The 27,052-nt window shown below is 39.8% G+C and overlaps 1 protein-coding gene across 6 annotated transcripts in view; it reads left to right on the top strand.

Moving 5' to 3' along the window:
• Positions 1–27,052, top strand: part of FBN1 (fibrillin 1) — a 144,836-nt gene that overhangs the window by 16,004 nt on the left and 101,780 nt on the right. For 4 of the 6 annotated variants that reach the window (XM_069025321.1, XM_069025326.1, XM_069025328.1 and 1 more), the window contains exons 4-5: positions 5,951–6,046; positions 7,565–7,660. In XM_069025321.1, the coding sequence (XP_068881422.1) occupies positions 5,951–6,046; positions 7,565–7,660 (192 nt within the window). Of the gene's footprint in view, positions 1–5,314; positions 5,406–5,481; positions 5,618–5,950; positions 6,047–7,564; positions 7,661–27,052 lie in introns of those variants that run through there. The other 2 variants (XM_069025322.1, XM_069025323.1) reach the window with 2 other exon arrangements.

Here is a 27,052-nt window from a genome sequence, read left to right as displayed (position 1 = left end):
CACAAATGCCTATAAGTATTTGAATAACATATTGACAGAAGTCAGTGGGGGATGCACTCAGCTGAGGTCTGTAATATTATGCACAGTGGTCATCCTTTTAGTTCTGAGTGTCTTTTGAGACTCAGTGTGTGGTCTGCTTTGCTTCTGTGTTTTTTACCTTGCCTTTTTTTTGCTTTCCTGGTTGATAAGAATTTCCCCACATAACTGGCCATTTCAGTTTGTGGTTTTAGCATCCTTCTTATGCAATAACAGTGGAAAAACTGCAGAATGTAATGGAATGGCATGTACTAAAATGGTAAATATTGTTCTTTGCAGTTCAACCCGTCTCATGCTCTTGTGATGTCTGTTAGGGAGAGGACAGCATGAGGAAGATCTGGAGCTATGGAGTTTCCAGAGAGTACTGGAGGGAGGGAAGGGTGCAAAATGCTGCACAAATGTGTGTGGTGATGTGTTCCTGCCTGGGTTTGCAGCTACTGTTTTATCAGGTGCTTATGCCTTAGTCTTGTAAGCCTGTAAAGGAAGGTATGACCTTCTCCCAAGTACCCTTCAGGGCACAGGAGGAGAGATATATCCCTGTATCTGTTACATGTTTTGGCACCTTTGTAAAAGGCAGGAACAAGTGGGCCTTAGTATTATGTCATTTTTTTCTTTGGCCACACTGAAGTCTTTTATGAGTCAAGACTTAAAAGAAGAATAGAGTATGAGTAAAGTTTCAGTTCTTCTTGTGGCTCTTTTCTCTGAAATATTCTACCCTTGATCTCCATGGTTTTAGCCTTCATTGGAGTAGCACAGATAAATGGGTGCAGGACTTGACTACAGTGTTTAATCAAGCAGCTTCTAAAGCCTATATGACTTAGCTAATTTGGTTGTTGACCATTACTTCTCCTAAGTATGAATTTGCCACTAATCATAAACTTAATCTGTGCTGACATTATTTTCCTCACATTGCTGCATAGGTTTGCCTGCTTTTAAGTGTTGATTCTCTGTATACAGTATAAGTATTAACACTTTACAAATAGACTTAGCAGTTGGCTTAAAATATATATAGTTTATATCGTGTTCAATTTCTCCAGTAATATACATTTTGTGTATGTGTTTACATCCCCTTTATTTATTAAAATATACTCATTCTAAAAGCAAAAGCATCTTTTAAGTTGTAGGGAGAAGAGACTCCACTGCTTCTGTGCACTCTTGTGTAATATTTTTTATGATTTAGCACATCATTAGTACTTACAGAACATACTTTATGTAAGTCATTTGCTCTGTTGGCACTGTAGACAAAAGCCATGAATATGTATTTACACAATAGACCACAATGACTTAGATCTGCAATTAGAAAACAAAGTAAACATAAAACATACTGTTTGACATCAAATGGTTACTGTCAACTACCTCTGGTAACAGTTATCGTTTTGACAGAATATGCATTCATGAAACCTTATTTTAATTATATGGTCTAAAAAATAAGAAAAAAGTCTAATTAAAATAATTTAAAAATTGAACGTAAATGATACGTGTTTGTCACATGCAAAAAAAAATTGCAAATATGAGTGAAAATGCCATGATTTCTCAGAATTAAGTGTATAGCTTCTGATGTATAAGATGTGTCTAAGATACCTTTGGATATTTTTATGTGCATCTTTAGTACTCAATCAGTAGTGGGCATGGGTTTTACAGCAGAAAAATGCTATATGGGTTTTATAATCCATAGACAGAAACTGAATTGACAGTGACTTTTATACTCTGGTTGTCTGTCGAAATAAAATATTTAATGCAGATTGGAAAGCATGTGGATTTGAGAGCAAAACAAAGCCTCCAAGTTTGATTCTTTTGCAGGTCAGTTGCTGGGACTCTTCTGGTTAAGAGTCAGCTTTAGGAATCTGATTTGTGGTTGAAAAGATCAACCGGTGGTTTTCTCAGCAGGGATTTTAGTGACATCAGTAAACTTGCTGGCTGAGTAGTGGTTATTTCTGTGTAATTAGTGAATTTTTGGGTGTGCTTACAGCAGGCTTGGAGATAAGAGTGCCAAGTGTGGAGGGCTCTGTGCCGCTGGCTCTGGTGTGTGGGTGCTCTGACGCTGCCGGTGCACCTGTGTGGAGATGTGTGACACTCCGTGCTGTGGGAGATGTCCTGTGCTCTGTGCTCTGCCAGCTCTGGTGGCAGCAGCTTCACTGCTGTCCCCACAGCACCAGGGCTGTGACTGCTGTGTCTGTGTCTGTTGGTGCTGCAACCTGGCCCTTCCTTGTGCTCCATTCACGCTCTGTGATCCTGCCACATGTTAGAGCTGCTGCTCTGCCCCTGTGAGAGGGGGTCAAACGAGGAGGAGGGTGTCAGGCTGCCCCCAGGGTTATGGGTCAGGTCTGTCTCTGAGCTCAGCCCCTGGTTTTGTTTCTGTAGTCAGAGTGGTTTGGGCTGGCTGAAACAGGGAAGGCGTTTGCTGATGGGGCTATCCCTGAAAGAACGGAGCTGTGACAGAGGCAGTGGGAGCCGTGGTGGGTGCTCGGGGTGACAGCTGTGGAGACAAGTGTCCGTGTCCAGAGCGGGGCTGCTCTGCTCCTCTGCCAGCAGCGTCAGAGGCACAGCCAAGGACTGAGCTCCTCCTCAGAGACTTCCCGCCTGGAGTCTTCCTCAGTGTCTGCCGGTGGTGTGGGGCTGAGCCTGGGCCTTGGCTCTGTGCCCCAGGACCCCACTCCTTGGGTGCTATGGGAGGTGTCTGCTCAATGGCAGTAAAACCTGGAGCTCAGCCCCCTGCCTTATGTTCTGCTACTGTCAGAGGTGGTTTAAGGTCTTGAATTTCGAATGTTCCCAGAGTTTTTGAGGGTACTGCAGGTTTTGTCTGTGCCTTGTGCAGGGCTGCAGGGCAGCAGGCCCATGTCCCGCCTTGGCGCTAGCTGCCATCTCTCTCCTGACTCAGTCACTCGACAGAGAAAGCACGCTGAGCATCTGGGATGCGATGAGGCCGTCATTCCTTGTTTACAGCTCCTGGCAGGCAAAGCCCTGCGTCATGCACGGCCGGGGCTGGGAGCATTTCCTCGGCAGTGGCACAGAGGCAGAGCCGGCCTCTCCTGCGGTGCCCGCTGGCTGCCCTGCCGCGCCCTCAGCCTGAGGTGCTGGGCCAGAGCTCCGCTGGTTTTCCCACCTGAGGACTGCAGACCCTCACACCTCACGTTTCTTAGTTTGGGATTGCAGAGGAGACGGCACCTGTGCTACCTTCTGTCTGCATGGTGAGCTCCTGCACGTTTCGTGAGCGGTTGTGGTGGTGCTCTGGGTGTGATGAAGTCTTTACTCAGTTTTTCTGGGTATTTATTTAAGAAGTCAGGAACTCTTATGCTTAAGAGGGCAGCACTTTGATAAAAAACACAACTGTCGCCCACACGTGAAGCCCGTGTGGCTCTGTATGGTCTTGCTGGCTCTTTTGCAGGTTTAGAAAGTTATGTTCCTGCAGTTATTCCTGTTTTGACTTCAGACACTTCCAGTGCAGACCGTTTACAGATTGGATGTGAAAAAGAACAACAATTGATTGAAAGCAACCGTTTATTAATGTTAACATTTCCTGTGCATGCCAAGATAAGACAAAGTTCTGTGCATTGATTTACCAGCCTTATGGTAATTCCTGTGCTTTTTTTTTGAATCTCTGTCAGTGTGATATCTTGGAACAGGTTGTTTCATTTACCGGAATATCTCCACTGACAGTAATGGAATTGTTGATATAGCTGAGAAAAGAGAACCTGGACCTGCATTAATATGCTAGTTTTCAAAAATGCATTTTTAAAATCATCATCTGAGCTCCAGACAGCCTTTGAATGTGTTTCTGTAAACTTTTGGAAGGATAATATTACAGAATAGTCTGTATGACTTTGGAAGTAATCTTTTCAACATTCCTGCAAAAGAGGGCAGAAAATAAGTAATTAGTTTACTGGCTGTATGTCTTTGATTCTCTTGCCTGGTAATAGGGGAAAAAGCTCACTGACTTAAATGGCTCATTTAAGTAAAGATGACTGGGTGTCCCAGTAGTATCCCAGAATGATTTTAGTTTAAAATGGAGGAAGAAATACTTTACCTTGGAAAAGTTCTTTTAAGAAGGAGTAAGACAAGTTATGGAAACTTTGTGTGTGTATCCCAGAATGAAGAAATATACTTTATTTACACATGAACAAATAATATGAAAATCATCATTTAAGCTACTGTTAACCTTTTTATCTCAAATGTAGTTCAAACTACTTAAATGGCTTTGGTCTTCATGTGGGAATGGAAATTAGCTCTTGGCATAGCTTGCTCTAATTGAAATCAGTTTGTGGTTTTAAAGTTCCTTCCCTGCTTGACAGATGATATCATTTCCTATGCTTTTTGTAATCCCCTCTGTTTTTCTAAGATTGTATAAAGCTGAGTTGAGCTACACATTTTAAAGTAACTATACACCTTTTTCTGACCTACTTAGGACACTGTCCAAAAATCTTCACCAGATATTCACTCTGTACTTGCAGACAATTTTACTTTTTATTGAGGAATGTTAGTACATTTTTGTTGCTTGAAGTACTGAAATACATCCAAAGCAGAACAAAGATGTATAATAACTATTAGACACATAAGAAATGTAATACACAGTTTTTGCTTTTGTAATTGAAGAATTAAGATAACTAGTGTTTTAAATGCTAGATTGCTTTAACTTCTTTTTCCAGTTGTATGTTTTACTTCAGTTTTGTGGATTCATATTGTTATAGAAGGCAGTACACTTAAAATTATTACTTGTGCTGGAAAATAAATAAAAAAAATCTATTCACATACTTCTGAACTGTTAAAATCCAAATGATGCCTGAGGGTTTAGTGTGAGATGAAAAAGTCAGTGTTTGGCATGGCACCTGTTAGCTGCAGGCTCTGACGGGACATGCAATTTCCATTTTTCAGCCCTGAGCAGTTCAGACAGCATGGTGTGGGTATCCAGTACTCTATCACAATCTACTGAAATGCTGATCAGACTGTAATCCTATCTGGGGAGGAGCCTTTCATGTGGTTCCTGTTAAGAGGAAAACCATTTCCCAGCTGCTTACTGGAGTGTAGGCCCCAGTTCACAGCTGTGTTGGACAGCAGGACCTGTAAGAACTTCACTTTTTTGGGAGACCTGCCCACTTCTCTATGCCTGATGAAGAGCCTGACATACTTTTAGTTGCTCCCAACATCTAGTTAAGAAATCTATTTGCTCCTATTACTAGAAAAATGCAGCAGAGACATTATGCTTTACTGGCATGGGGCTTAAGCTGCCTGTTAACCATTATAAGTGGTGGAACTGCAGCTGAGGAGAGTGTGCTGCTGCTCCCCTGTCTCTGCCCTTGGCAGGGGAAGGCTGTTGGCTCTGGGGAAGTGCTGTCTGTGAGCTCTGCAGCTCCCAAGCAAACTCTACTGGAGGGGTGAGCCCACAGTCGGCATACAGAAAAAAAATCACTGTTATTTCTCCTTTTTATGCAAGAAGTCCTGCCTGGCCAGGTCAGCTTCTGGTGTTGCATGTGTTGGCAGAACAGGGGTGTCTTCAGGAGCTTCCTTATATGCTTCCCTTTAATACTTCCCTCCCCCACTTCCCAGATGATAAGACTCCCTTTCTAATGGTGCTGTCTGCCAGAAGGTTAGTACTTTTCCCTTATTGAAGGCTTTTTCTCATAATTGCAAGCTAGAAAAGAAATGTTGAGGATTTATGCTCATATGAAATGCCTTTGACTTCATTTGAATGAGAGAGTGCATCAAATCTTTGCACCATGTCCTATATTCCTTAGGAACTGTATATCTATACTGTGTTCTGTAGTGCCGTTCTAAGTATCTGTCCTAAAATGTGCATTCTTGACTTCTAATACTTCTTGGTTCACAGAATCAATCCCTGAAAAACAAAAGTCCTTTAGCAAACAGTAAAGTGTTTCTGACTGGTTCCATTTAACTGAGGAAAATCTCTTTTCCTTTCAAGTCCAACACTGTAACATCCGGTGCATGAATGGAGGTAGCTGCAGTGATGACCATTGCCTCTGTCAGAAGGGTTATACAGGAACACACTGTGGACAGCGTAAGTACACTCCTAGGAATGTAGATCCTGTGAAGTGATTCTGTGATATGTGGAGTGGACACCCTTTAGCACTAAATTTCAGATGCTGTTGAGCTGGTTTTTGATCAGGTATAGTGCACTTTTACAGAAAAACAGGTGACTTTGAAATGAATGCTGAGTGAATTCTTACTGATCAAGATTATTAAAATAAGCATCATTTGACTTCATAACAATTGGATATAACTTGATCCTGTAGTTCTCACACTACCGTAATTCCCATTGACCTCCAGGACTTTTCACCCACTAGAGCAGTGGGTCATACATGTAAATTTTACATGGAATTCAGTTTTTATTTTCTAGATAAAATGAAGATTTTTAATACAAAGTCTTGTTTTCATTTCAGGGTTTGCATCAGACTTAGCTAGTATGCTCTAGAATTTTTGATGCTGTCTTATTAGAGTTGATCGACAGATTTTTTTATTTGCTCAGTGAGTTCTTAGCCAAAAGCATTCCTGGATCTGCTGCTTGAAATCTCTCCCAAACTGACTCTGGTGCTCTCTTGTTCTTGGCTGGAATGCTGTGAAGTAACTCAAATAAGGATGTAGACGCTGCTTTTAACCGAGGCTGTCATGTTGCTATCTAGTGAACTATTGGTCTGACACAGAAAATGTGTTTAGCTCATTTAATGAAAACCTTTTGTGCTCTGTCAAAATCAATGGCACACTTTACATGAACTTCAGTGGGACCAGGAATTTACCCTAATAATCTGGAGGAGGATCACATGGTGAAAGGATTAAGAATTGTATTTCTGCCTTCACTGTGAAATACCAAGTGGATAAAAGAGGATAAATGGAAATCTTCTTTCTACTGAAGTGAATGTGAAACGAAACAAAGAATAACATTACTCAATGAACATCAAATTGTATTTTAAATCTCCTTTTTCATGTGCATGTTGTATTTTCTGATTATTTTTGAGAGCAACTGCTTTTGCAGTTTATTATAAAAAAATTGAGCTCTGAAGCCAGTGACATCATCATACAGGGGACGAGTATCTTGAATTAACATGGAATAGATATTGATTACATTTTGCTATCCTAATTAATAGCAATTAATCAGCAAACAGCCTTTTAATACTAGATTATTACAGGAGGAACAAATACATTTTTGAGGATTTAGAGATGAAATATTCCTCTGCATCTTCTTTGTGCAGTCTCTGTCAGTGTTACCCCAAGGGAATTTGTTGCAAGTTTGAAAGAGATGTTATTTTGAAGTTACAGGATTGTCTAGCTATCCCAAAGAGAAAGGCTCTAAGAGGTCAGAAAAGCTGTGGTTGTTCCTGTATTTGTGTAATGCTCCCTTGAAAAGATGAGTTCATGGTACTAATAAGGCCAGGAAGTAGTAAAAGGTCATTAAGTAGATTCTTTGGTGTGCTGTTATGTTTACCATTTTTACCAGTTTGCCTAAGTTGGTCAAGTATGACCTTCATGCCTTTCTGCAAATAGCTCAATAAAGATTACTTTTGCCTTCCCTTTGGTACAGCTGTCTGTGAAAATGGATGTCTAAATGGAGGGAGATGCGTAGCTCCGAACCGATGCGCTTGCACGTACGGCTTCACTGGACCCCAGTGTGAGAGAGGTATGTGCCCTACATCAGTGGGAATAGTAGTGTTCCAACACCTCTGACAGTAGGGTTGTTGGGCTATTACCTATTGTATTCTATAGCTAACAAGGTTGTGTTTCTTTTGTTGGTCTCAAGAAGGAAAATAAATTTTAAGTAGCATTTTTAAAAGTATGTGAACTTCATAAGGATAGAGGCCAGGATGAAGCACAGATGGAACTGTTTACTTTTTTGTGATGAAACCATTCCAGTGGAAGAGGTGGCAAATGAAAGTTTTTGTGTGCTTTTGTTCAAACTTCTAAGTCATCAAAAAAGATCTTCGAATCTGATAGACATGATGAGTAGCATCTTGCCTCTGTCTTTGTTTCCTTTTGCAGAGTTTATTCAATTTTTTTTACTTTTTGTACAGATTTATTGTTTCAATTTTTAGCTTTTTAGTTGCATATCCATAGTGATAGTCTTCAAATGAAAACACAACTATACCAGCTGCCTTATATGGTATGTGGATTTTTTTCAGGGTTATTAAACCAATTTAATGTTTCATTTGTGAGCAGTGTAGTGGACAATATTTAGGTATAATCCTGTTGAGTTTTATAAAAATACAAATAAAATATTTTCATTTGTCTGAGCAATTGGTCTGTGTAGTTAGAAATTCATGCATACTACTCATAAAATAGGTTGTTACATATCTGTGAAGCTGGGACAGAATAGACATCAATAATCTAATTTTGGGCTTCCATGCAGAGGAGGTAGATTTCATTAGCACATGAAATTTCTGTCAATGAGCATGTCAGGTGATCTCTGCTATCAGTGCTGCACCTGGAGGAGTAATGGTTGGCTTTTTTATGTGGGCAGCATAGGTGGGTGATACAGAACAACAACTCTGAGGGGACCAAAGCTTTTTGTTCTGTGCTAAAACAGATGGTAGGATGAAGCAGGTATTTCCTGCACTCCCTACAGTAGATAAAATTGCTGTGTTGGCACTGTGTGAAGTCTTGCCAGTTGTCCACTCAGATGATATAAAAGTAGTTCAAACCAGTGGTGAATTTTTTCCAAAGATTGAAAAGTAGCTCTGTTCTGAATCATGGGATCTCACTGCTGGAGAGGAGTAAGAGGAGTGGGAAATTAGGTTAAAATTCCTATGTTTGAAGAGAATAAATGCTTATAGGTGAGAATATGCTGAATATTGCTGCAAGGACTGGGAATTTCAAGCAATTACTGCTTGTTCTTCATGGGTGAAGTTTTTGAGCCTTCAGTCTGGTGAGGAGGTGTAAAGTGTAAGTTCAGAAGAAGATTGTTCAGTGCTACTTCTGTGTTGCCTGATCCGAGACTGGTTTGACTCCACATCATTAGGGCGAGTTTCTAGGTGGAATCCTGGTAACAGCTTCAGTCCTGTCCCTCAGGGCTCCTTCCTGGTGGTGGGTGGAGTGAGAAACTGGTGGCACAGAGCCATTTGAGCCAAGTCAAGCTGTCCTGAAATTACACACATGCTGTTGAGCACAACTGAGGTGGAAATCTGTAACTTACATGCCTTGTCCATAGGCAGTTTTTTACTTAAAACATGTGTTTGATTTTACAGTTATCAATAAAAGAGAAAATAGACATGAATGAGCTGTAGTATTCCTGGTTAATGCTCACTTGCTATGTTGAGGCCAAATGATTGTCATTATCTTCCCAGAAAACCTCTGAAATTTGACTGCTTTCACAGATTTCCTGCAGCCTCTCTACCTAGCTGAGCTACTATGTTCCCCTCCTCTAAAAAGGGTGTGGTGGGTTTTGGTCTCAGAATCACATTATGCCATGAGAAAAGCTTTTTCTGAAGATAACTTTTCAAGTATAAACTAATCTTGGTCTTAGAATGACTTGCCTTGTTCAGCACATGCACCTGTGTGGTCACTGGGGAGTTGTCTGGCTGCATATGATTTGACACAGCTGTCAGCTAAGTAAGAGGTCCGTATGTTGAATCTAGCTTTGGAAAGTTCTGTGGATTTGACACTCCCTGGTGGGCTTCTGATGTACATGTGAATGGATTATAGCCAGTAAATTGACAAGATTCATGCCTTGTAGAGTAAAATCGTGTGTTTATTAGAAAGAAAAGAAAGAGGGGAGGAAACAAAACAACAAAACCAAAGCATCTCTGTGCGTGGAAGCAGGGGGGAAAGGAAAATACTCAAGAGAAACAGTCTCTTAAACTATGCCATTTCTGGGGGAAGCAGGAGAAGCAGATTGTTTTGAAAACACCGTTTCTGGATATAAACATAATGTGAAGTGATACAGTTTTGTGGCATACACATTCTCCATCTGTTTGGCTGTGGTTTGACTTCTAGGTTATGCCATCCCACAAACTAACAGTTATGGAAGTAATTTACTGCTGTGTATCACCCAGTGCTTTTCTCTACAAACATCAACTAACAGTAACAATCAAAGAGTTTTTGTGGCACATATGTCACACACCAAAGAATGTTCCAGCCTTTGCCACATATGTCGTAACTTAGAACTGACTTGAATAAAACAATGTCAAGGCAACCAAACACGTGGGGTTATTCTAATAATCCGATAGGGAAAACACTTAAAATGTTGCAGGTGGTTGGAACAAAATTAGATCCAGTTTTTTAGATACAGAGACAAGTTGTGTAGTTCTGTGTCTACTGTTTTAAGTAGTTTTTCCATATATTACCTCAGTAAATGCTGACCATGTGATTGTTAATGAAGATCTACAAGACTTCTGTGTAGGTCAGTAGCATCAAATACATGCACAATGAAGGGCTTTATCTGGTGAAAGACTCACTGCTTTCACAGTGCAGCAAACTCCATCAAATTTGTGGCATGAGTATTTCTATGTATTTATTCAGTCATTCTTCGAGAGGGTAGCAGCTGGCCTTGGACAGTTTTGGCACACAAATTGCTTTTTTGTATGTCTTAGAAGTGTTAATCTTTGTGTAAAGCACTACAAACATGCGCACAAGGAATTCTGAGATTCACTTTTATCACTGGAGTTCCTCTTCATGTTCTGGGAGTGCGTACCATGTCACTGGTGAGACAGGCTTCACCAGAGCTGGATTGACAACTTTGTCATGCTGCAAGTGGTGCACAGGTATCATTAACTCCTAAGCTGTTGTGTGTGGTGTTTGGCTTCTTTCCAGAGTGGGAGAAGCTGCCTGGACATGGTGTCAAGTGTATGCAGCTGTATCATAAACCAACAGACCTGGCCTTTCTGTGGAATAATGTTCGAAAAGGTGGACTTGACATAAACTCAGCAGTAAAAGTGTAGCAGAGTTGGGAATGCTTCCTACAGCCATTTAAGACATTTAAAATACACAGCCCCAGGAAGGAAAATATTTCAAAGACATTGTCTCAGTTAGAAGTTGAACTTCAGGGATTTCTTTTAGGAGGGTGCTGAGTTGTCTGGCAGTGGTCCAGTGATGGGCTTTGACGTGCCTTTAAATTCAAACCCGAGATGTCAGTATGCCTAGAATTATGCAAGTGCTTAAGGGCCTTGCTGGATTTTGGCCCAAGCTTTCAGAGTTAAGATCTGAGAGATGCACTCAGCTTTTAGTTTATCAGTAGTCATATTATTAATGAAAAGAAATCACAGATAGCAGAAAATGAAGATGTGGGCAAAGCAAAATTCCTCCCACTGGTTCAAAACTGGATGCCATCTTTATGATGTTAATGCTGAATAACTTGAGTGAGTTACACATTCTGCAGTTTCTTTTAGAGTTGCTGAAGAGACTGAAAGCAGAGACTTAGCTTATGTTCCCCTGAGGATGATTCAGAACATCGACAGCTCTTTCTATTGTCTGTAAAAGAGCCTAGAGGATTTAGCTGGCTATGGGAGATGCCCACGTTTGGGTCATGTGAAAACATCCCTGTATCCTGCACTTTATGAAAGTCTAGAGGAAAAGTTGATGTTAGGAGCTCAGGGAGATCAAGCAGCCCTATCAGATTTGGTAGAGCTGCCTCCAGATTTGTGCACAAAGGCTTTCTTGACTCTTCAAAACTGTTTCTCTTTGGACATTTGGGTGATAATACTTTAAGAGGGTGAGTTCTATATAGAAGATTGTACATTGTTGTTATCCTTGCATTGCAGAAATGCAATTAAATGTGCTTTTCTTTTTCTGTCTGGATTCATTTAGAGGAACACAGTGGAAGCTTAGAATGTGTTACAGCCCTGTTTGTTTATTTGAATGCTTGTGACAACATTAGGGGCTCAATCCTGCTGCATTCTGGAGTTTTGCCACTTGCTTCACATAGGAGCAGAATCAGGCCTGATGTAGTTCAAATATTAAAAACGTACCACGTGTGTTTTGTTTTTTTATGGACTCAGAATATGAGCAAACGATTGCTTTTTCTTCAAACAGAGTCGTTTCTGTACTGCTCTCTTCATGGCAGGAATTTTTGCATAATTTTTAATTATATTTGGCCATTATTAAAAGTTCCCGGAATTAATGCCATATGTAAAAATATCTTTCCCAGAGCCTCTCTATGAAAGTGCAGCTGCTGAAAGTGGTCAGGAGTAATGTAGGGCTCTGTATATTTTTTTTTCTTTCTAAATACTACAACGGGTAGAATGTTTTTACAAAGAGGACACTGCACCCCTTAGTGTGCCCCGTCTCTGGTATTTAGTCTAAATGGAAAGTAAATAACAAAGTGTAGATAGCAGTAAAAGTATGTTCCCAAAGCCTTATGTTGCATTTAAAGTAGTATTGCAGCATATGGTAGCTGGCAAACATTTGAATAAACTTGATTTCTGCAGCTTTCTTCCAAGAAACACATCTGTTGACATAGACATGTAGTTTCTGCAGCCATGTAACATGAATGCGTGTACAGTGCTATAGCAGAAAACTGAAAGATGGCTAAACTTGAAGGCCTGCAATAAGGACTCTTGCACATGTTTTTCCCCCTGAAAAGTTATGAAAAATGGCTTCTGGCTGAAGATCAATATATTCAATCACAGAGTGATGTTTTACTGACTTTAAAATAATTTCAATATATGTTGTCACTCTTGATGTCTTACAGTTTCAGAATAAAAATTTTTTTTGGATTATCTTTTTTATAAAAGAGGTTGAGATAACTGGATGAGTTTTTCAATTTTTAAAATTTAAGTTGCAGCTTTATGGTGGAGAAGTCAGCCTCTGCAGAATGATTGTGTGTGATTTAAGGTGGTTTGTAATACTTTGCAATACAATCAACAGATCTCTGGATCAGAACTCAGGACTCAGCTCAGTCTGTTATTTGATGCCAAAAAGCATTTTTAGGGATCTTGTGTATAGGAAGGCTTTTATGCATTGTTCTGGTCCTTGCAGATACACCCCATAACTGGTCCTGTGTTGCATGCTCTATGCTTTGTGTGTCTTAAAATATCACATAGCAAGTTTTAAAATGTTTCTTCAGATATATGCTTATAAGCTTAATCAAGACCCATAAATGATTAAGTACATATGGCTTAGGTCTCTTGTGAGATGTTAGGGCTCCAGCTTTTGTACATGAAGCTGAACATTTACATTTTGTTCCAAATTGAGTTTTGATTTCAGTCAAACAAGTCTAAAGTTTTCATTCAACTATTTGGCAGACCTTTTTATATTTCCATGCCTTCTTGATTGGCTGCTAAGGACACTGACCTTTAGATGTGCAGTGAAGTATTGTTTGGACTTTGCTTTGTTCTGATTTTAGTTGTAGCAGTGAAGATGCATACAAATTTAATCACAGATTGTGGAGTCTATATTATCATAAAAACATTTGAATGAAATAGCTTCATTGTTCTAATCTGTAAGGTTTGGTTTTTGCATGTAGGACATTGAAAGGACTCACAGGAAAGTCACTAGATTGTTCTTCTGGTACTGGAAACAGCTTTGTTGTTGAACCTGACTCCTGCTGCCAGCTGTGCTGGCAGCCTCTGGCTCCTGTTTGCTCTGCAAGAAATTGGGTTCAGCTTTCACTGCAGCTGGGCTGGACCTTGCACTGGCTTTGCCTGCACGTGGTACTTGCAGTCTGTCTGGTCGTATCTTAAGAAATGAAGAGTGGAGGAGAGGCTTTGAAAAAGTTACCTACACAGAGAGATGTCTGTTTCATTATGGGATGTTACATGCAGATCATACAGATATGACTTCTGTATACAGAGTGCAGACAGTTGAAAGCTGTAACTTCCCTAAACGGCCTATACTGCCAGATCTGTGCTCTGCAGTGTTCCAGGCCTTCAGAATGAGTGTCTTCAAGCTGTTCTTCACCTTTTAGTACCACTGTACCAGGTCCATTTTTCTAATTTCAGCCAAAACTTGTAGAAAATAAAAAAGCTGGGCACAACTGATTTGTCTTGGAACTTTCCAGAGAAAAGGTGCCTTTGAAATGGTGGCTCCCGGAGTTGGACATAACATGGGGAATGAGTAAATGCAGCTGAGAACTTACCTAACAATGCCTACTTAGCTGTTTATGGAGAAAATTATTCCTTCTTCTCTGGGCTGTAATATATTTTGACATAAGAAAGCACCACTACTTGAAATCCTCTCATTTGTTACAGTGAAAACAAATGTTTCCTTGTGAATCATCCATTCATAGCATTTTTTCTTGTTGGACTGGTAAGCTGAGAAATTTTGTTAAAGTTGCATCAGAGACAAATATCAGTATGCATGATGCCTCAGTCAAGTTTGTGACTTTTTTTTCTCTCTTGTTTTTATTAGTGATATAAAACTGTCTTGATGGTCAGTTCTAACAAAGACGAGAAACCTCTTTTAAAACATAGGTGTAACCTAATGAAAGGATAAGCTGACGAAGGCATTTCCAAGTAAAACAATTCTTTTATGTAGGTCAGCTGCAAAATGCTAATGAAAATGCATCTCAAACAGAGGTGCTCAAAGTGGCCAGTGCAACTGTTTTGACACATGTAAGTTTATTTGCTACATATTCGTAACAGAGCTGTTGAAATCTCTGTAAAAATTGAAACTTTTCTGAAGTAAACTGTTAAATTTAGAAAGAGATCTGTCCTATATGAGCATAAAAGCTGCAAAAAATTGTGGGAAACAACTACCTAAGAGCAGCTGTAAGGACAGGCACATTCGCACTTCCAGTTTCCCTTGAGAGGTTCACGAATAATGACTGAGTAGTTTTTATAATTTTTTTCGTGACAGCTTGTACAGTTTGGCACTTTAGAGAAATGCTGTAGGAAAAGAAAAGAGGCCTAAATAAGGTCTGAAAAGAAAGGAGCCCTGAGAGAAATATCCAAATTCTGCTATGCTGTAAAACAGCCTGGCTTTGCACTCTTTATCCAGAAGAAACTTCTTTTGGATAAAGGTGGAATTTTGCTACATAAAAATGTTTCCCTTTGTAGGAAGGTGTGCAAAGGCTAAGGATAAGTAATTTTAAAAAAGCATGAAAGTTATTAAAAGTGCATGTGTGTTTACAGTTACATCCACATGTGGGTTTATGTTCTAAGAAAGAAATATGAAACCTTTTAAGCACCTGATTTTTGGTTGTGATCTTATAAATTTACTTTGTATGTATTGCAGGCATTACCCAAGCTAAACTAGCACAGGTAGGCTAGTGGAATGGCAGTCTGCTGTGCCATAGCCATTATTTCTTTCCTTGGTGGTGTAATTCAGATTATAGATCTCCCATTCTAAAGGACTGTTTTACTTGTCCTTGAATGTTTAACTTAGTGTGTACTCAATTTTTAAAAAGCATTTAACTCAAGTAAGCCTGGCTTACCAAGTGATCTTGGTCATGTTTTATAATGATTCTGTCCTCAATGTTTATGTTTTTTGCAAAGTTTACCCAATGATTGCCAGGTGTTCAGTACTGTCCCCAATTGCTCTTTACTCCTTGGAATGAATGGTCTTCTGTGACCCTGTAGTGCTTTTTCTTCTAACACAGAGGTGCTGATAGTCATAGGGAAGCAGGAGCTGAGTAGAAACCTGTATGCTCACAGTTGTTGCCTCCTTGGGGAGGTGGTGGCTGATGCTTTGCACACAGCATGGGAAAAAGCCAGAGGTGTCCTTGCTGGCAGTGCAGCAGTGGTCATAAGTTCAGCGATATTTTACTAAACTTACCGTTTTCCTTATTTCTGTATACACAGGGATCTCACAGTGCTCTTTGGTCTCAAGATTAAGCCATCAATTTTTGCTCTAGGTCCTTTTATCTCGGCCCCATTGCTTACAATGGCTCCATTGAATCTGTTGATAGCTGAATTTTCAGCAAGGCTTGGAAAATCAGTTTATCTCCAGCAAAAACAGACAGCACACCAAAATGCATATCTGCTGTTTAGTGGGGTAACTCCTATCTACCAAACAATGCATTTACATTCTTTTAAAAATAGAACTGTAAGAATTACAGGGAGAGAGGGTTATTTCTAACTCTGTTTCAGCTTACAGAATTGCTTAGGGTGGAAGGGACCTCTTGAGATCACCTAGTCCAACTCCCTTGCTCAAGCAGGATCAGCTGGAGCAGGTTGCTCAGGACTGTGTCCAGTCACTCTCTGGAAAATGTGTTAAAATATATGTTAGTCTGTGATTTGTAATACCTCCAGCTGTACCATTCACACCTATCAGCTATTTAATGAAGATCCAGTGCTAACATTGTCAAAGTGTTAACAATAATTCTGGATCTTCTCTGTTCTTTTCTTTTTTGTGTGTTCTGTTATCCAGAGTGTTTGTCCTGTGGCAGTGATTGATTGAGTGCTGTGAAATGAAAGCATGTGTTATGCTGATAATTTCTAATGTACTTGCCTAATAAAATTCTAAAAGTGGAACAGTTATTTTAAAAATAAAAAAATAAACGGACAAAATTACAGTGGTTCATGGGGTGTGGAATAGGGAATGGTTTTAAATCTGAGTAATACTGAAAACTACAGACATGCTGTCAGGGGAGATTCCTTGACACTAATTGCAGTCACTTAATACAAAAAGATGGGGAGACCTATTAGGTACTTGATAATGTCACCTGATTTAGGTGGCAGCTGGGTCCCTCAGTGATGGAAGATTTTAGGACCTCGAAAGCTCCTGTTTGCTTGTGTTTCTGAGAACTACAGCAAGAAAAAAGTGGTAAGCATACAGTGGGAAGATCATGCTGTGCTCCTTCTTCAAAGTGCAATTAAGGTGGATCTTTAAGTGAGACACACCTTGAACTGTTTCTTCAAGGGACGTTGGACCAGTCTCTGGGCTGGATTGTCCAGATGTCTTAGCTCAGTTGAGCAGTACAGTGACAGAACACTACTTGGACTTGAAATGTTTGTAAGAGGTAATAGTAAAACCAGCAAGTGATGAAGTTTAATTGTCCTGCTGGGATATGATGAAAGCCTTTATGAGACTCTCCCTGTCCTGGTGTGACAGTATGGGTGGTAACTTGGAGAGATTTGTAAAATGCAGGCTCTACAGTGGGATTAATACGGGCTTCAGAAGAAGCCACAGGGTCAAAAATTGCTTCCAAGCCTCAGGCTTGGAAGGCCAAAAGATCTGCCATTAAAATGGGCAGTGAAAAAAGAGGTGAGTGATGCACCTCTGTGAAAGGAGAGTTGATGTGAGGTTACTTCAGCTCCAATAATCTTTAAGATAAGATACAGCATAATGATGCAGATATTATGTCTGGAATTGAATTACACCACATGGTGTCTAACTAATTCCAGCGACTTGATTCTTGAGCTGAGGAGTAAAGAGTAATAAGAGGATGATTTGTGAACTTTTTGAGGGATTGAAGTAAGGAGAGAGTTATCTTTTAATACACTGGAATTTGGTAGACTTATGGGGGCTCATAAAGCAAAAGCAAGAGAAACAGGTGAGAAGGGAAGATAGGCAAGAAGATGATGACAGAGAGGATCTAGCCAGACAATTTTCACTCCTCTTGGGAAAAGAGATTTTGAGGCAGGTTGAGAAGTTTAGACTGCTGCTTGGGCAGGGGAGACCCAGTGGAGATGTACATTCCATTCATCTGAATGGCTCTTCTAGTAAAAACATTGCTAGACACAAGCACAGGCCAGGAATGGCAAATGATGAATGACTTAGCAAGCTGTCTTGCTGGGTATTTAATCTGTGTGGTTATCTAAATAATTTGAAATGCTTCTCTTGGCCTAGACCAGGCTGGACAAAATGAAGTGCCATGCATTAAACCTTGTGCTATTTCAGTTCTCAGGTTCCCAGCAGGATCCCAACAAGATATGGCTTCATGAAAGGTGATACTATATTAAACTAACAGTACAAGTTGTATCAGACTTGGTTCCAAATTCAATACAAAAAGTAATGGTTTTAGAAGGCATTTTAAATCTAGCACTAGCACTTCAGTCACTTGCTGATGTCAGTACAGAAAAAGTGCTTTGTAGAGCTGCTGAGTGCAAGGAAGATGCGAGGTTAAATTGGGTTAGCGGAAATGAAAGACATGCAGTGGAAGAAGTTTTGGTATCAGAATGTTTATGGAATTTGTCATTAAATAACAGAAGTGTTTTAATTGGAGGGCAAATTTAAAGCATTCCTTTTTATAAATTTTTCCCTATTTATGTGCAATTGAAATTATTTACAAAGGTGTACAAGGAAACATTAAGTTCTTTCCCTCTTAAAAACGAAAGATGATGGCAAATCCATCTTAGTCTCTTACCGTGCAAGCCTTCTTGAGCTCAGGCCTGAGCCACCGGTGTGTATTAAAATAATTCTGCTATTCTTACTACACTTGATTACAGTATTCTGTTATAAAGGGTGGAGGCACTTGGTGGTTCTCCAAAGAAAGTGAGTAATAATTGACCTAATGTACAGAGCACATGAATAACATATTCTTTTGGTAAGAAATTTATGTTTTACAGGGTGTGCTAGAGTTCACATCCCTTTTTCACATCTTCCAAAAGATTTTAAAATACTCAGCTGCTCTATTAAATTTCTAATTCAACAAATACTCAAATACAAAGTATGCATTAGATAAAGCTCTTGAGTTGAATCCAAACATTGAAAACTCTTTTAATCTGCCTTGAAAACAGCTGTTTAGAATTTTGAGTAGAAATAACAACTTCCTTCAGCCTACGTTGTTGATGTCCATTTCACTTCAAGCTGGGAGGAATTTCTCTTTGGTACTCTGCAACAGCAGCAAGCCTTTGCATCTATGATTTGACTATCCCCAGACATCGTAGGACTGGTATCCTGGTCCTCTTTGAAATAAATGGTAACACTTCTTTGAATTCAGTATCATGGGGGAGAGACTTGCTGAGAAGACTTAAGATCGTTCTGACACTTCGGTGGTAGTTGTCTGGAGTGCAGCTTACAGGAGCTCCTTTTAACATCTCCCACTACTGAGAGACTGCTTCATGTTTGTCTGCTGAAGGAATTCTTGATACAAGAATTAAGTTTTTTAGTGTCTGAAATGATTTAAACAAATTAGATAGGGTTTGTGCATATGCACATATAACTTTTATTCCTTGTTCATAAATTTTTGGGTAGTCTTTTTAAAAGTTACACAGTGACTCGGCATCAAACACCACATAGAAAATTTCTAGGCAACTGCCCATCGAATCCAAGGAAATATGAAAAAAGTGCAAGATGACTGGCATTTCAATGAACATCTACAGCAGTAATGATTTGCCACTTAGTGTAAACAACTGCCAAAACCCTGCAGGGAATGGCTTATGTTTATTCCACAGCCTGTTTTGCTGTGTCCAGAGGGTAGATTTTACGTGCATTTCACACACACACACACACACACACACACACACACACACAGACACACGTTTGTGCCTAGATAGGTTTTATATTCAGATGTTTGGCTAGTACTTGAAACTCAAAGGTAGAAGTCTTGACATTGTTCAGAGAAGTGAAGCCTGGATGAAACTTCACAGTCACTATCGAAGTGTGGTCCAGAACCTATTCACAGAAATAAAGGGATGCCCAAAGACCTAAGTAGGCTTTGAATCAGGAGTCAGAGAGAGCTGATCAGATCTTGTCAGTCAGATTTCAATCAGGTTATTGAGAAAGCAATTAGATCTGTGCTGTGCTACCACACAATACTATCAATCAATAGTTTAGGGTAAAAGTTAAAAGTGCTTAAATGCATAAGCCACAAATATGAACATGTTTTAGCAAAGATTGTGGTTATAGTGTATAGAAAACACCATTACATGGAATGGTATTTATTTAACTGCAACTAGGGATTTCAAGATGATGAGTAAGAAATATTCTAATAGAGTAAATACCAAAGAAAATCCATTTTCAGTTTTATAATATACTGTTCTTTTCCCTTTGGGCTTACGTGCCATGTACACAGTCTTTCATGTGATATTCTCATTTCCAAAGTGTTTTTAGAATGCAAGTGTGTTAATGTGCATTGATTAACACCTAGAAAAGTTTGTATATGTGTCCTCCAATAGCTTCTGATGAAGCGTAAGGAGCCCTTTTAAACCTAAAGGAGATGTTTGCATTTTAGTAGGATTTAGGTTATGCTTAAATTTGAGCAGATGTGGAAGAGTTTTGGGTCTTCCTTTTTGATGAGATGGTGTCCTTGTGTCTTTTTTTTATGTTTGTTGGTTTTAGTCAAGCAGCCAGCATTGTGTGTGGTTTGCAGTGGTGGGATGTTGACGCAGAGTGCAGATGCCAGTGGTCCTCCACACCTCTTCCAAAGCAGAATGGGATCACAGTCTGTCAGCAGAATTGCTGCCCTGCAGAGGGGCAGCCTGATGCTCACGTGAAAAATAACCAAGATCACTTCTGTGAACAGGGCTTTTAATCAGCTGTTTAAAAGTTGCTGATCCAGTTTCAAGTTTCTAATGAAATGAAGTGGGAGAAAGAAAGAGATCAGCATGCTGCCAGGCAAGAGTTCCAATCCAATGGTTCTCTCATTTCGAACGTGTGGGCTAAATACCTTTATAACTTAAGCTTATAGTATATTCACACACTAATAAAATGTTCTTATGTAAGGGTAGTTTAACCACCACAAGCTTATTTTATTTTATAAGACTAAACTATTTGATGCTCTAAAAACATTTTTCTCCTGTGAATGTTATTTATCACAAGTGTAGCTGAAACCTGAAACTTAATTATTAAAACAGATATTCAGACCCTTTCCTGACAAGAATGATGTGGATAAAAGACATTATTTCTGGAGGAAATCCTACTTGCCTTTTGGAGATAGTGCAAAATATTTCTGATAATCAGGAGGAAATTTTCTCTTCCACTGAAGTGTCTTAAATTATGAGCTTTCTACTGTTTTACAATAATTTTTTTAAAACCACCTAGAAGTTTTCCCACAGTGCTGGTTTAGAAGCAGCTGAAACTTTAGACACCACGCAGAACAGTCTGTTGTTCCACTAACATTGCTGGAAGTCAATCACATATGTATTGATGACCACCTAGATTGCTAAATGTACCCATTCTACTGAAGAGTGAAAGAAAATATTTCCTATATTTTTAGGTACAAGTTTGAATTGGCACTGCAACTGCTAAACCTTGCAGCTTAGACAGATGCCAGAGCTCCCACAGAGAAACTTTAAGCTGCATTATGCTGTACCTCGTATGCTTCCCCCTCTTAACTCCCCAGCAGTAGAAAGGTGCTCCCTCTTCCCTCCTGCTTCCCTTCCCCTCTCTCCTCTTGCCAGTTGTAGGGACCCCAAGGTCCTGCCTGGTATGTACTGCTCTCTTGCACTTGGTCCCAAGCAGAACGTGTCTTTTAATACCTGAAGTATCATCTGTCTCAGCTGTGAATCTCTTTTGGTTTGGGGGTAAGGGAGTTCAATGGATCACTGGCTTCCTGATGGCCTAATACTTCATTCAAAGCCCAGTGAAGATAAAGGGAAAAACCTGCTCTGGAGTTTCGGTGGTGTGGAGCAGGTCCTATATCCAGAAAGGAAAGGCAACCATTGAGACAGTGCCTACGCCTGGATTACCTCACTTCTGATCTTTCTCTGAGTCCTGATTCCTTGACAGGACCACCCGTTAATTTAAGTACCTGCTTTGTATGGTGCAGAGATACACCAGGAAGACTTGTAGGGGAGAAAAAAATGAACAGGATGCATTTAACAGTCTGTTTTGACTGTGAAATGAAGCTTGTTCTTCTCAGAAATAATTATATATATATACACACACCTTACTGCTCTTTTCTTTTTAAATAAATTTTAGCTCTGTAGGAACACAGACCTTGTCATGGTTTATTCTGATCCACTCAATTGTTCAGTTATTGTTCTTTTAGTGTAAACAATATTTCAGAAGATAGCACAAGTATTTACTATCTAGTAGAAGTTCTTTAGCAACAGCTTCAAATGTTTTTCTTAGTCAATATAATTAATTTTATTTCTTTGAGATGGATAGATATGAGCTGCCTAAATGAACAGATAAGCAGCATGTTGTCACTGCTAGATTACGCCATTCTTCATGTGGTTTGTAACCCCTTTTTTAACTCATATTCTCATTTATCACTGGCCTGGTGTTTGTTTTTCCTGATTTAGGATTGTGATATTGAACTATGTAAATAATATTGTGGTACATAATTTGTACTTTGTCAGCTTTGAAGTGTCAAAGTACAAAACAAATATGGATATTAGCTCTACAAATGTGAGGAAAATGCCTTTTGGGAAAATGGATGGTTAATATCTGCAATTTGTGTAGTCATTGTTTATTCATATTTGGCCACCCAATGTTTCTAGCGGATAGTATTTCAGAGTGCATAACCAGATGTTTCAGTGAGATGCACATCCTTTTGCTGGGATGTTCTCAGGTGTCTTTTTGCTGCTTGCTCACTGCTGTTCTTGGAGCATGGGGCTGAGCACTGCTGCTTCCCGTTCTCCCTGCAAGGCGTGGTGCTTGCTGCAGCTCACCCGGCTCCTGGGTGCAGCTGGGATTGTGTCCACCCTGCTCCATACACAGATTCCTCTCCTGGATGGCTTTGGCTGGCTGGCTGCTCTCTACTAGCTGGCTCTCTGGCCCTCATTTTTACCTAGTTAGTTGGCTGGCCTCTCCTGGCAAACTTCCCTCTCCTGGTCGGCTGGTGAAGCTCCCGGGCTGGCCAGCCTTTCCCTCCCTTCCCTTCCCTTTCCTTTTCTCCCCTTCGCACACATGGTGTCTGCTGGCTCCCACTGTTTATCTCTTGTCTCTCTGCCTCCCACTCATTTCTTACATTTGCTTTGATCCATCCGTCTTTGCTGCCTTCCTGTTTTTCGTCCCTCTGCTCTTTTGCTGTTTTGCTTCTTTGTATCCTTGTTTCCTTTACACTTGTTCCCTGAAGGCTTTTTGCTCTGGCTTTCCCCTACCTACAAGCAGTATGTATCTTTTCTAGAGCTTGCTGTCTCTCTCCTGTCTGTTCATCTGATCTAGCAGCCACATTGTTTGGAACAGTTACTAACAGAACACAGATTCGTGTTACAGGTTGGAGAAACTGTTATATTATCACTTCTTATTTACTATGGATATTTTTTATAAGTTTATAAATCTAGTCTATGCTTCCATAGAAACACCCATAGTAAAACCCCAAATGAAGCACTTTGTTGTGCTTCTGTGCCTTTTTCCCCATAATTGTGGATTATCAAGTATCTGTGTATGCTCTGTAATTCACTGTCGTCTCCCTTAGGACTCTTAGAAATGTCACAACTCGCTGTTTTAATCCAGACATCACAATTATAACTCTAGTCCCACAAACACTTCATTATATTAGTGTGGAATAAGGACTTTTGGGTATCACAATGATGGGAAAGGAAGTGCAGGAAAATTCATGGCAGTTGAGAATTTGCTGCTGAAGACCCTGTGAGAGAAGGCAGAGAATTCTCTGGCCATTCTTCTCCTGCTTGTTTCAATCTTTGTTCCAGAGTCCTTATTCAGACACAGTTCCGGGTGATGCTAATTGAAATTTTGTCTGAGTTAGGACTACAGAAACAGATATATTGTTACATGCTGTGGCATACCTGATGTAGTATGTGGTTAAACCCCCTGTAAATATCTCTATTTTTTGACCCTGTTTGATTCAAACCTATTTTTAAAATGTCTCTCTTTCTCTCCACATGTTTTCATTCTCCCTAATTATGGGGTAGCCTAATATCATAAATGACTCTAAGTACTGATTAACAAGTCAGTCCCTAATGGTAGCTACACAACCTTGTCAATGGGAAAATGCTCCTATCCTCCCCATATGTGTTTTCTCCCTTCATGACAGAAATATGAATCCCATGTGAGAGGGCATTTTTCCCATGTAGCAGCCCATTCCCTTCAAGTGAATATCATCAGTCCTTCTCCTCTAAGATTTTAAAAGTTTTTGGGTTGCTTTTACACATGTGTATAGATATATTTCTGGGGAAAAAAAAAGTTCATAGCATCTATTGAGTTGGAAAATTAATTAGACGACCTAATTGACTGTGCATGAGTTCCTCTGTGGAATGTGTTCTGCTGCTGTTGCACTCGCCCAGCACAGAAAATCTCAGGAGCAAGTTCCTCTTGTCTTTTACTAGAAACTGACAATTAATTGAACATTATAAAACCCCCATAAAACCCTAGAACAGTCCTCACTCCAAAAGAGAAAAAAACCCAAAAAAACCCAACCAACCATAAAACCTTGAAGAATCATAACACAAAAAAACTTTACATGAAAGATCTTTTCTCATTTTATTAGAGTAATGCCAAGAGGCCTGAACTCAGCTTGAGGCTCCCTTTATCATTCAGAAAACGTAAGTCTGTGTCCCAAAGGCTGTGTAGTCTGAAGAGGAAAAAGCCCCACCAGCATCCAGAGGTATTGGCATCCCCATGTTCCACGTGGGGAGCTAATATACAGGGAGATTAAGTCACTTGTGTAAGGATGTACTGGGAGTCTGTAGCAGAGTCTGAAACTGAACCCAGGTCATCTCAGTCCCAGCCAAGTGTCTCAACCACAAGACTCTCCCTCCTTTTCAGTATGTCAGTGTAGAAAGTAGGCCAAAAAGCAGTTTCCAGCCTTTAATACACAGCATTTTGCAAGGCTGTGAAGTATTAAGTATTAGACAGGCATCTGGATCAGCAGCAGTTCCTGCGGATACTTTTATCTGTAAACAGAAGCAAAGCCTGTAAGGGCTTTGTAAATTTTACATGAATTATTATTTTATCGATAAATAACATAGTTAAATTTATAAAAACTGTACTTAAATTCAAGGCATTTTTATGATTTTTAAGAATGGAAAATGTTTTTAAAGGACTTGTGTTGTCCGTGGCTCTCTAATTTTCGTATGTTTTAGATTCTGGTGGTACTCATCCATCACGAGGCATTAGCAGCGATGCGTGGCTATGCCAGGCTGTGCAGGGGCTGCACCGGGCGGTGTAAGCTCAGGAAGGGAGGCTCGGGTCGCATGACAGCCTAACGCTCCAGTGTTATGCAAAGGTTAAGTACTCCTGTGTTGGGAGTTAGTGAGGCTTGCAGTTTGCTGACCTAAATCTGAGTGATTCCTATTATGTTGAGTATTTGCTTATCTTTTGGAGCATCTCTGTGTAGCCAGGGTGTAACAAAACTTCAGCTTGAATCTGTTGTACCCCGAATGGAAGAGGATAAAAGAAGTGCAAGTATGAGCAAATATATGTACGTGTATAACCATCCCCCTTCTTCAACTGGGCTCTCCCATTTTTGTATGAAATCAGCATTAGTGTGTGGTAGCATACAAAGAACAGGCCAGAGCTTGTTTGTTCCCCTCAGTATGCTAGTTACTTATTCATAGATACCTGGCTTGTTTGCTGAACCCCTGATTCCTTTCTGCCACATCCCCCAAATGAAAATTACTTACCTAGTTCTCACTGGCTCTCATGTGTGTTCTGGAGCACCACTTTATGAGCTCCATTATTTGAAACCGTTAGTCCCAGATGTTGTGTGCATTTATACAGACAAATTTCAGTGATTGTTATGGAAAAAAAAAAAGATCAGCTTTGATGGGATTTATGCAGCATGAAGGTGAGAGGAACCTTGTTTTCTAAAATAAGTGATGAGAAATGATTCAAAATGATGATCAGTGTACTGGACCATTCAGTGCACATGACAGTTTCCAGGATTCTGATGCTATTCCTCATAAGCACATAATTAGTAAAATACGGTGGGAGTGTGTCCCTTTCAGTGGAACCACTATGGCCCAGCTTTTGACAAGAGGCCTCTGAATCTGGGTGGGTCTCTCTCTTCCCTGACACCCCCCAACACTGTCTGTTTTCTATGTGAGGGTGTTCATGCAGTCACAGGCAATGGGATTCCCCCACTGAATGATCATTCTCTCATCAAAGTCAGTGAGTCAAACGCTTCCCTTGTAACTGGGACCTGGGCTTCGTGCTGGATGTCAGGTCTTGGCACCAACAAAACCAAGCAGTTCTATCTAACAGAGGAAACAAAAACCTGTAAGGATTGTAGTCTTAGATCCTGAATGTTTCTGTTAAAGACACTCAGGCCGGTGACTGTTTCCAAGTTTTAATGATTTGTCCCATGTGTGGAGGCAAATGAAATCTTAGGACCTGACATTCCCTTCAACAAATAGAAGAGATGCCAGTTTCCAGTGCTGAGGTAAAAACAGATTTGTTAGCAGCAATATCTGTTAGACTAAAATAATGTATACAGAGCAAATGTGATGGGTAAGGAAAGGCCAAAGGCATCAGCCCAGATGCTATTAAAAACTTAAGAAATGTTAAACAATATGCTAAGAATGTGGAGTTGCTTACACTTTCAGTAAAGGCACAAAACCTTTCCCATATTTATCTAGAGTATTCATGGTAATTCAAAGTCTTTTAGAAGGACTTGCAGTTGTTCTTGACAAATACCTTAAGAACCAAAAAGTGCTCTTCATCATATCACTAACAGGAGTCAGTAAAGACCTTTTGCTCTTCTCTCCTGCTGCATGCAAGTAAGAAGAGAACTTGACCCCAACTTTGAGAATTGTATGTGGATTAATATCCCTTCCTCTCCCCCTCCTTCCAGTTTTAAGATACTTATTATTCTGTACTCTCTCACTGCTTGGGAAAATCAGACTTTTGATGTGGTTTTACAAAGAGTTTAATTGACAATTGTCATAAATAATTTCTATAATCTTAGATTAAAGATGTGATGGTCCTCAGTCACTTGAGGCCAGTCATTAACTGACTCTGGGGGACATTCACCCATTAGTGCTAAGCAAAGAGAAGATTCCTTCAACCAAGTGGTCAATGAAGACAGGAATGACAGAGGGCCTTAAAGAAATAATAGGAGTAATGTATTAGCATCTCATGTACTTCATATTGGTGGGTATAATATATATTTAATAAAATTACACTTGCTTAGTTGAAAACTTGTGAATCAAGATTGGATCATTTACCTTCTTGGTTTTTTACTTCTAGTAATAGAAATTGAATACATGTGAATTCTAGAGTTATGGCATGTATTCTGTAATATTTCAACAGCGATACTTCAGACTTATTCAGAGTTAAATAGTGCACGTTATTGCTGTGTTTATTTTTGGACCACAGTCTTAATGCAAATCCCATATATGTGGTTATGCAA

Source organism: Aphelocoma coerulescens, chromosome 10 (genome assembly GCF_041296385.1).
Source record: "Aphelocoma coerulescens isolate FSJ_1873_10779 chromosome 10, UR_Acoe_1.0, whole genome shotgun sequence".
Lineage (NCBI taxonomy): Eukaryota > Metazoa > Chordata > Aves > Passeriformes > Corvidae > Aphelocoma > Aphelocoma coerulescens.
The sequence above is the reverse complement of the archived record's forward strand: the minus strand, read 5'-3'. Positions and strand labels throughout refer to the sequence as shown.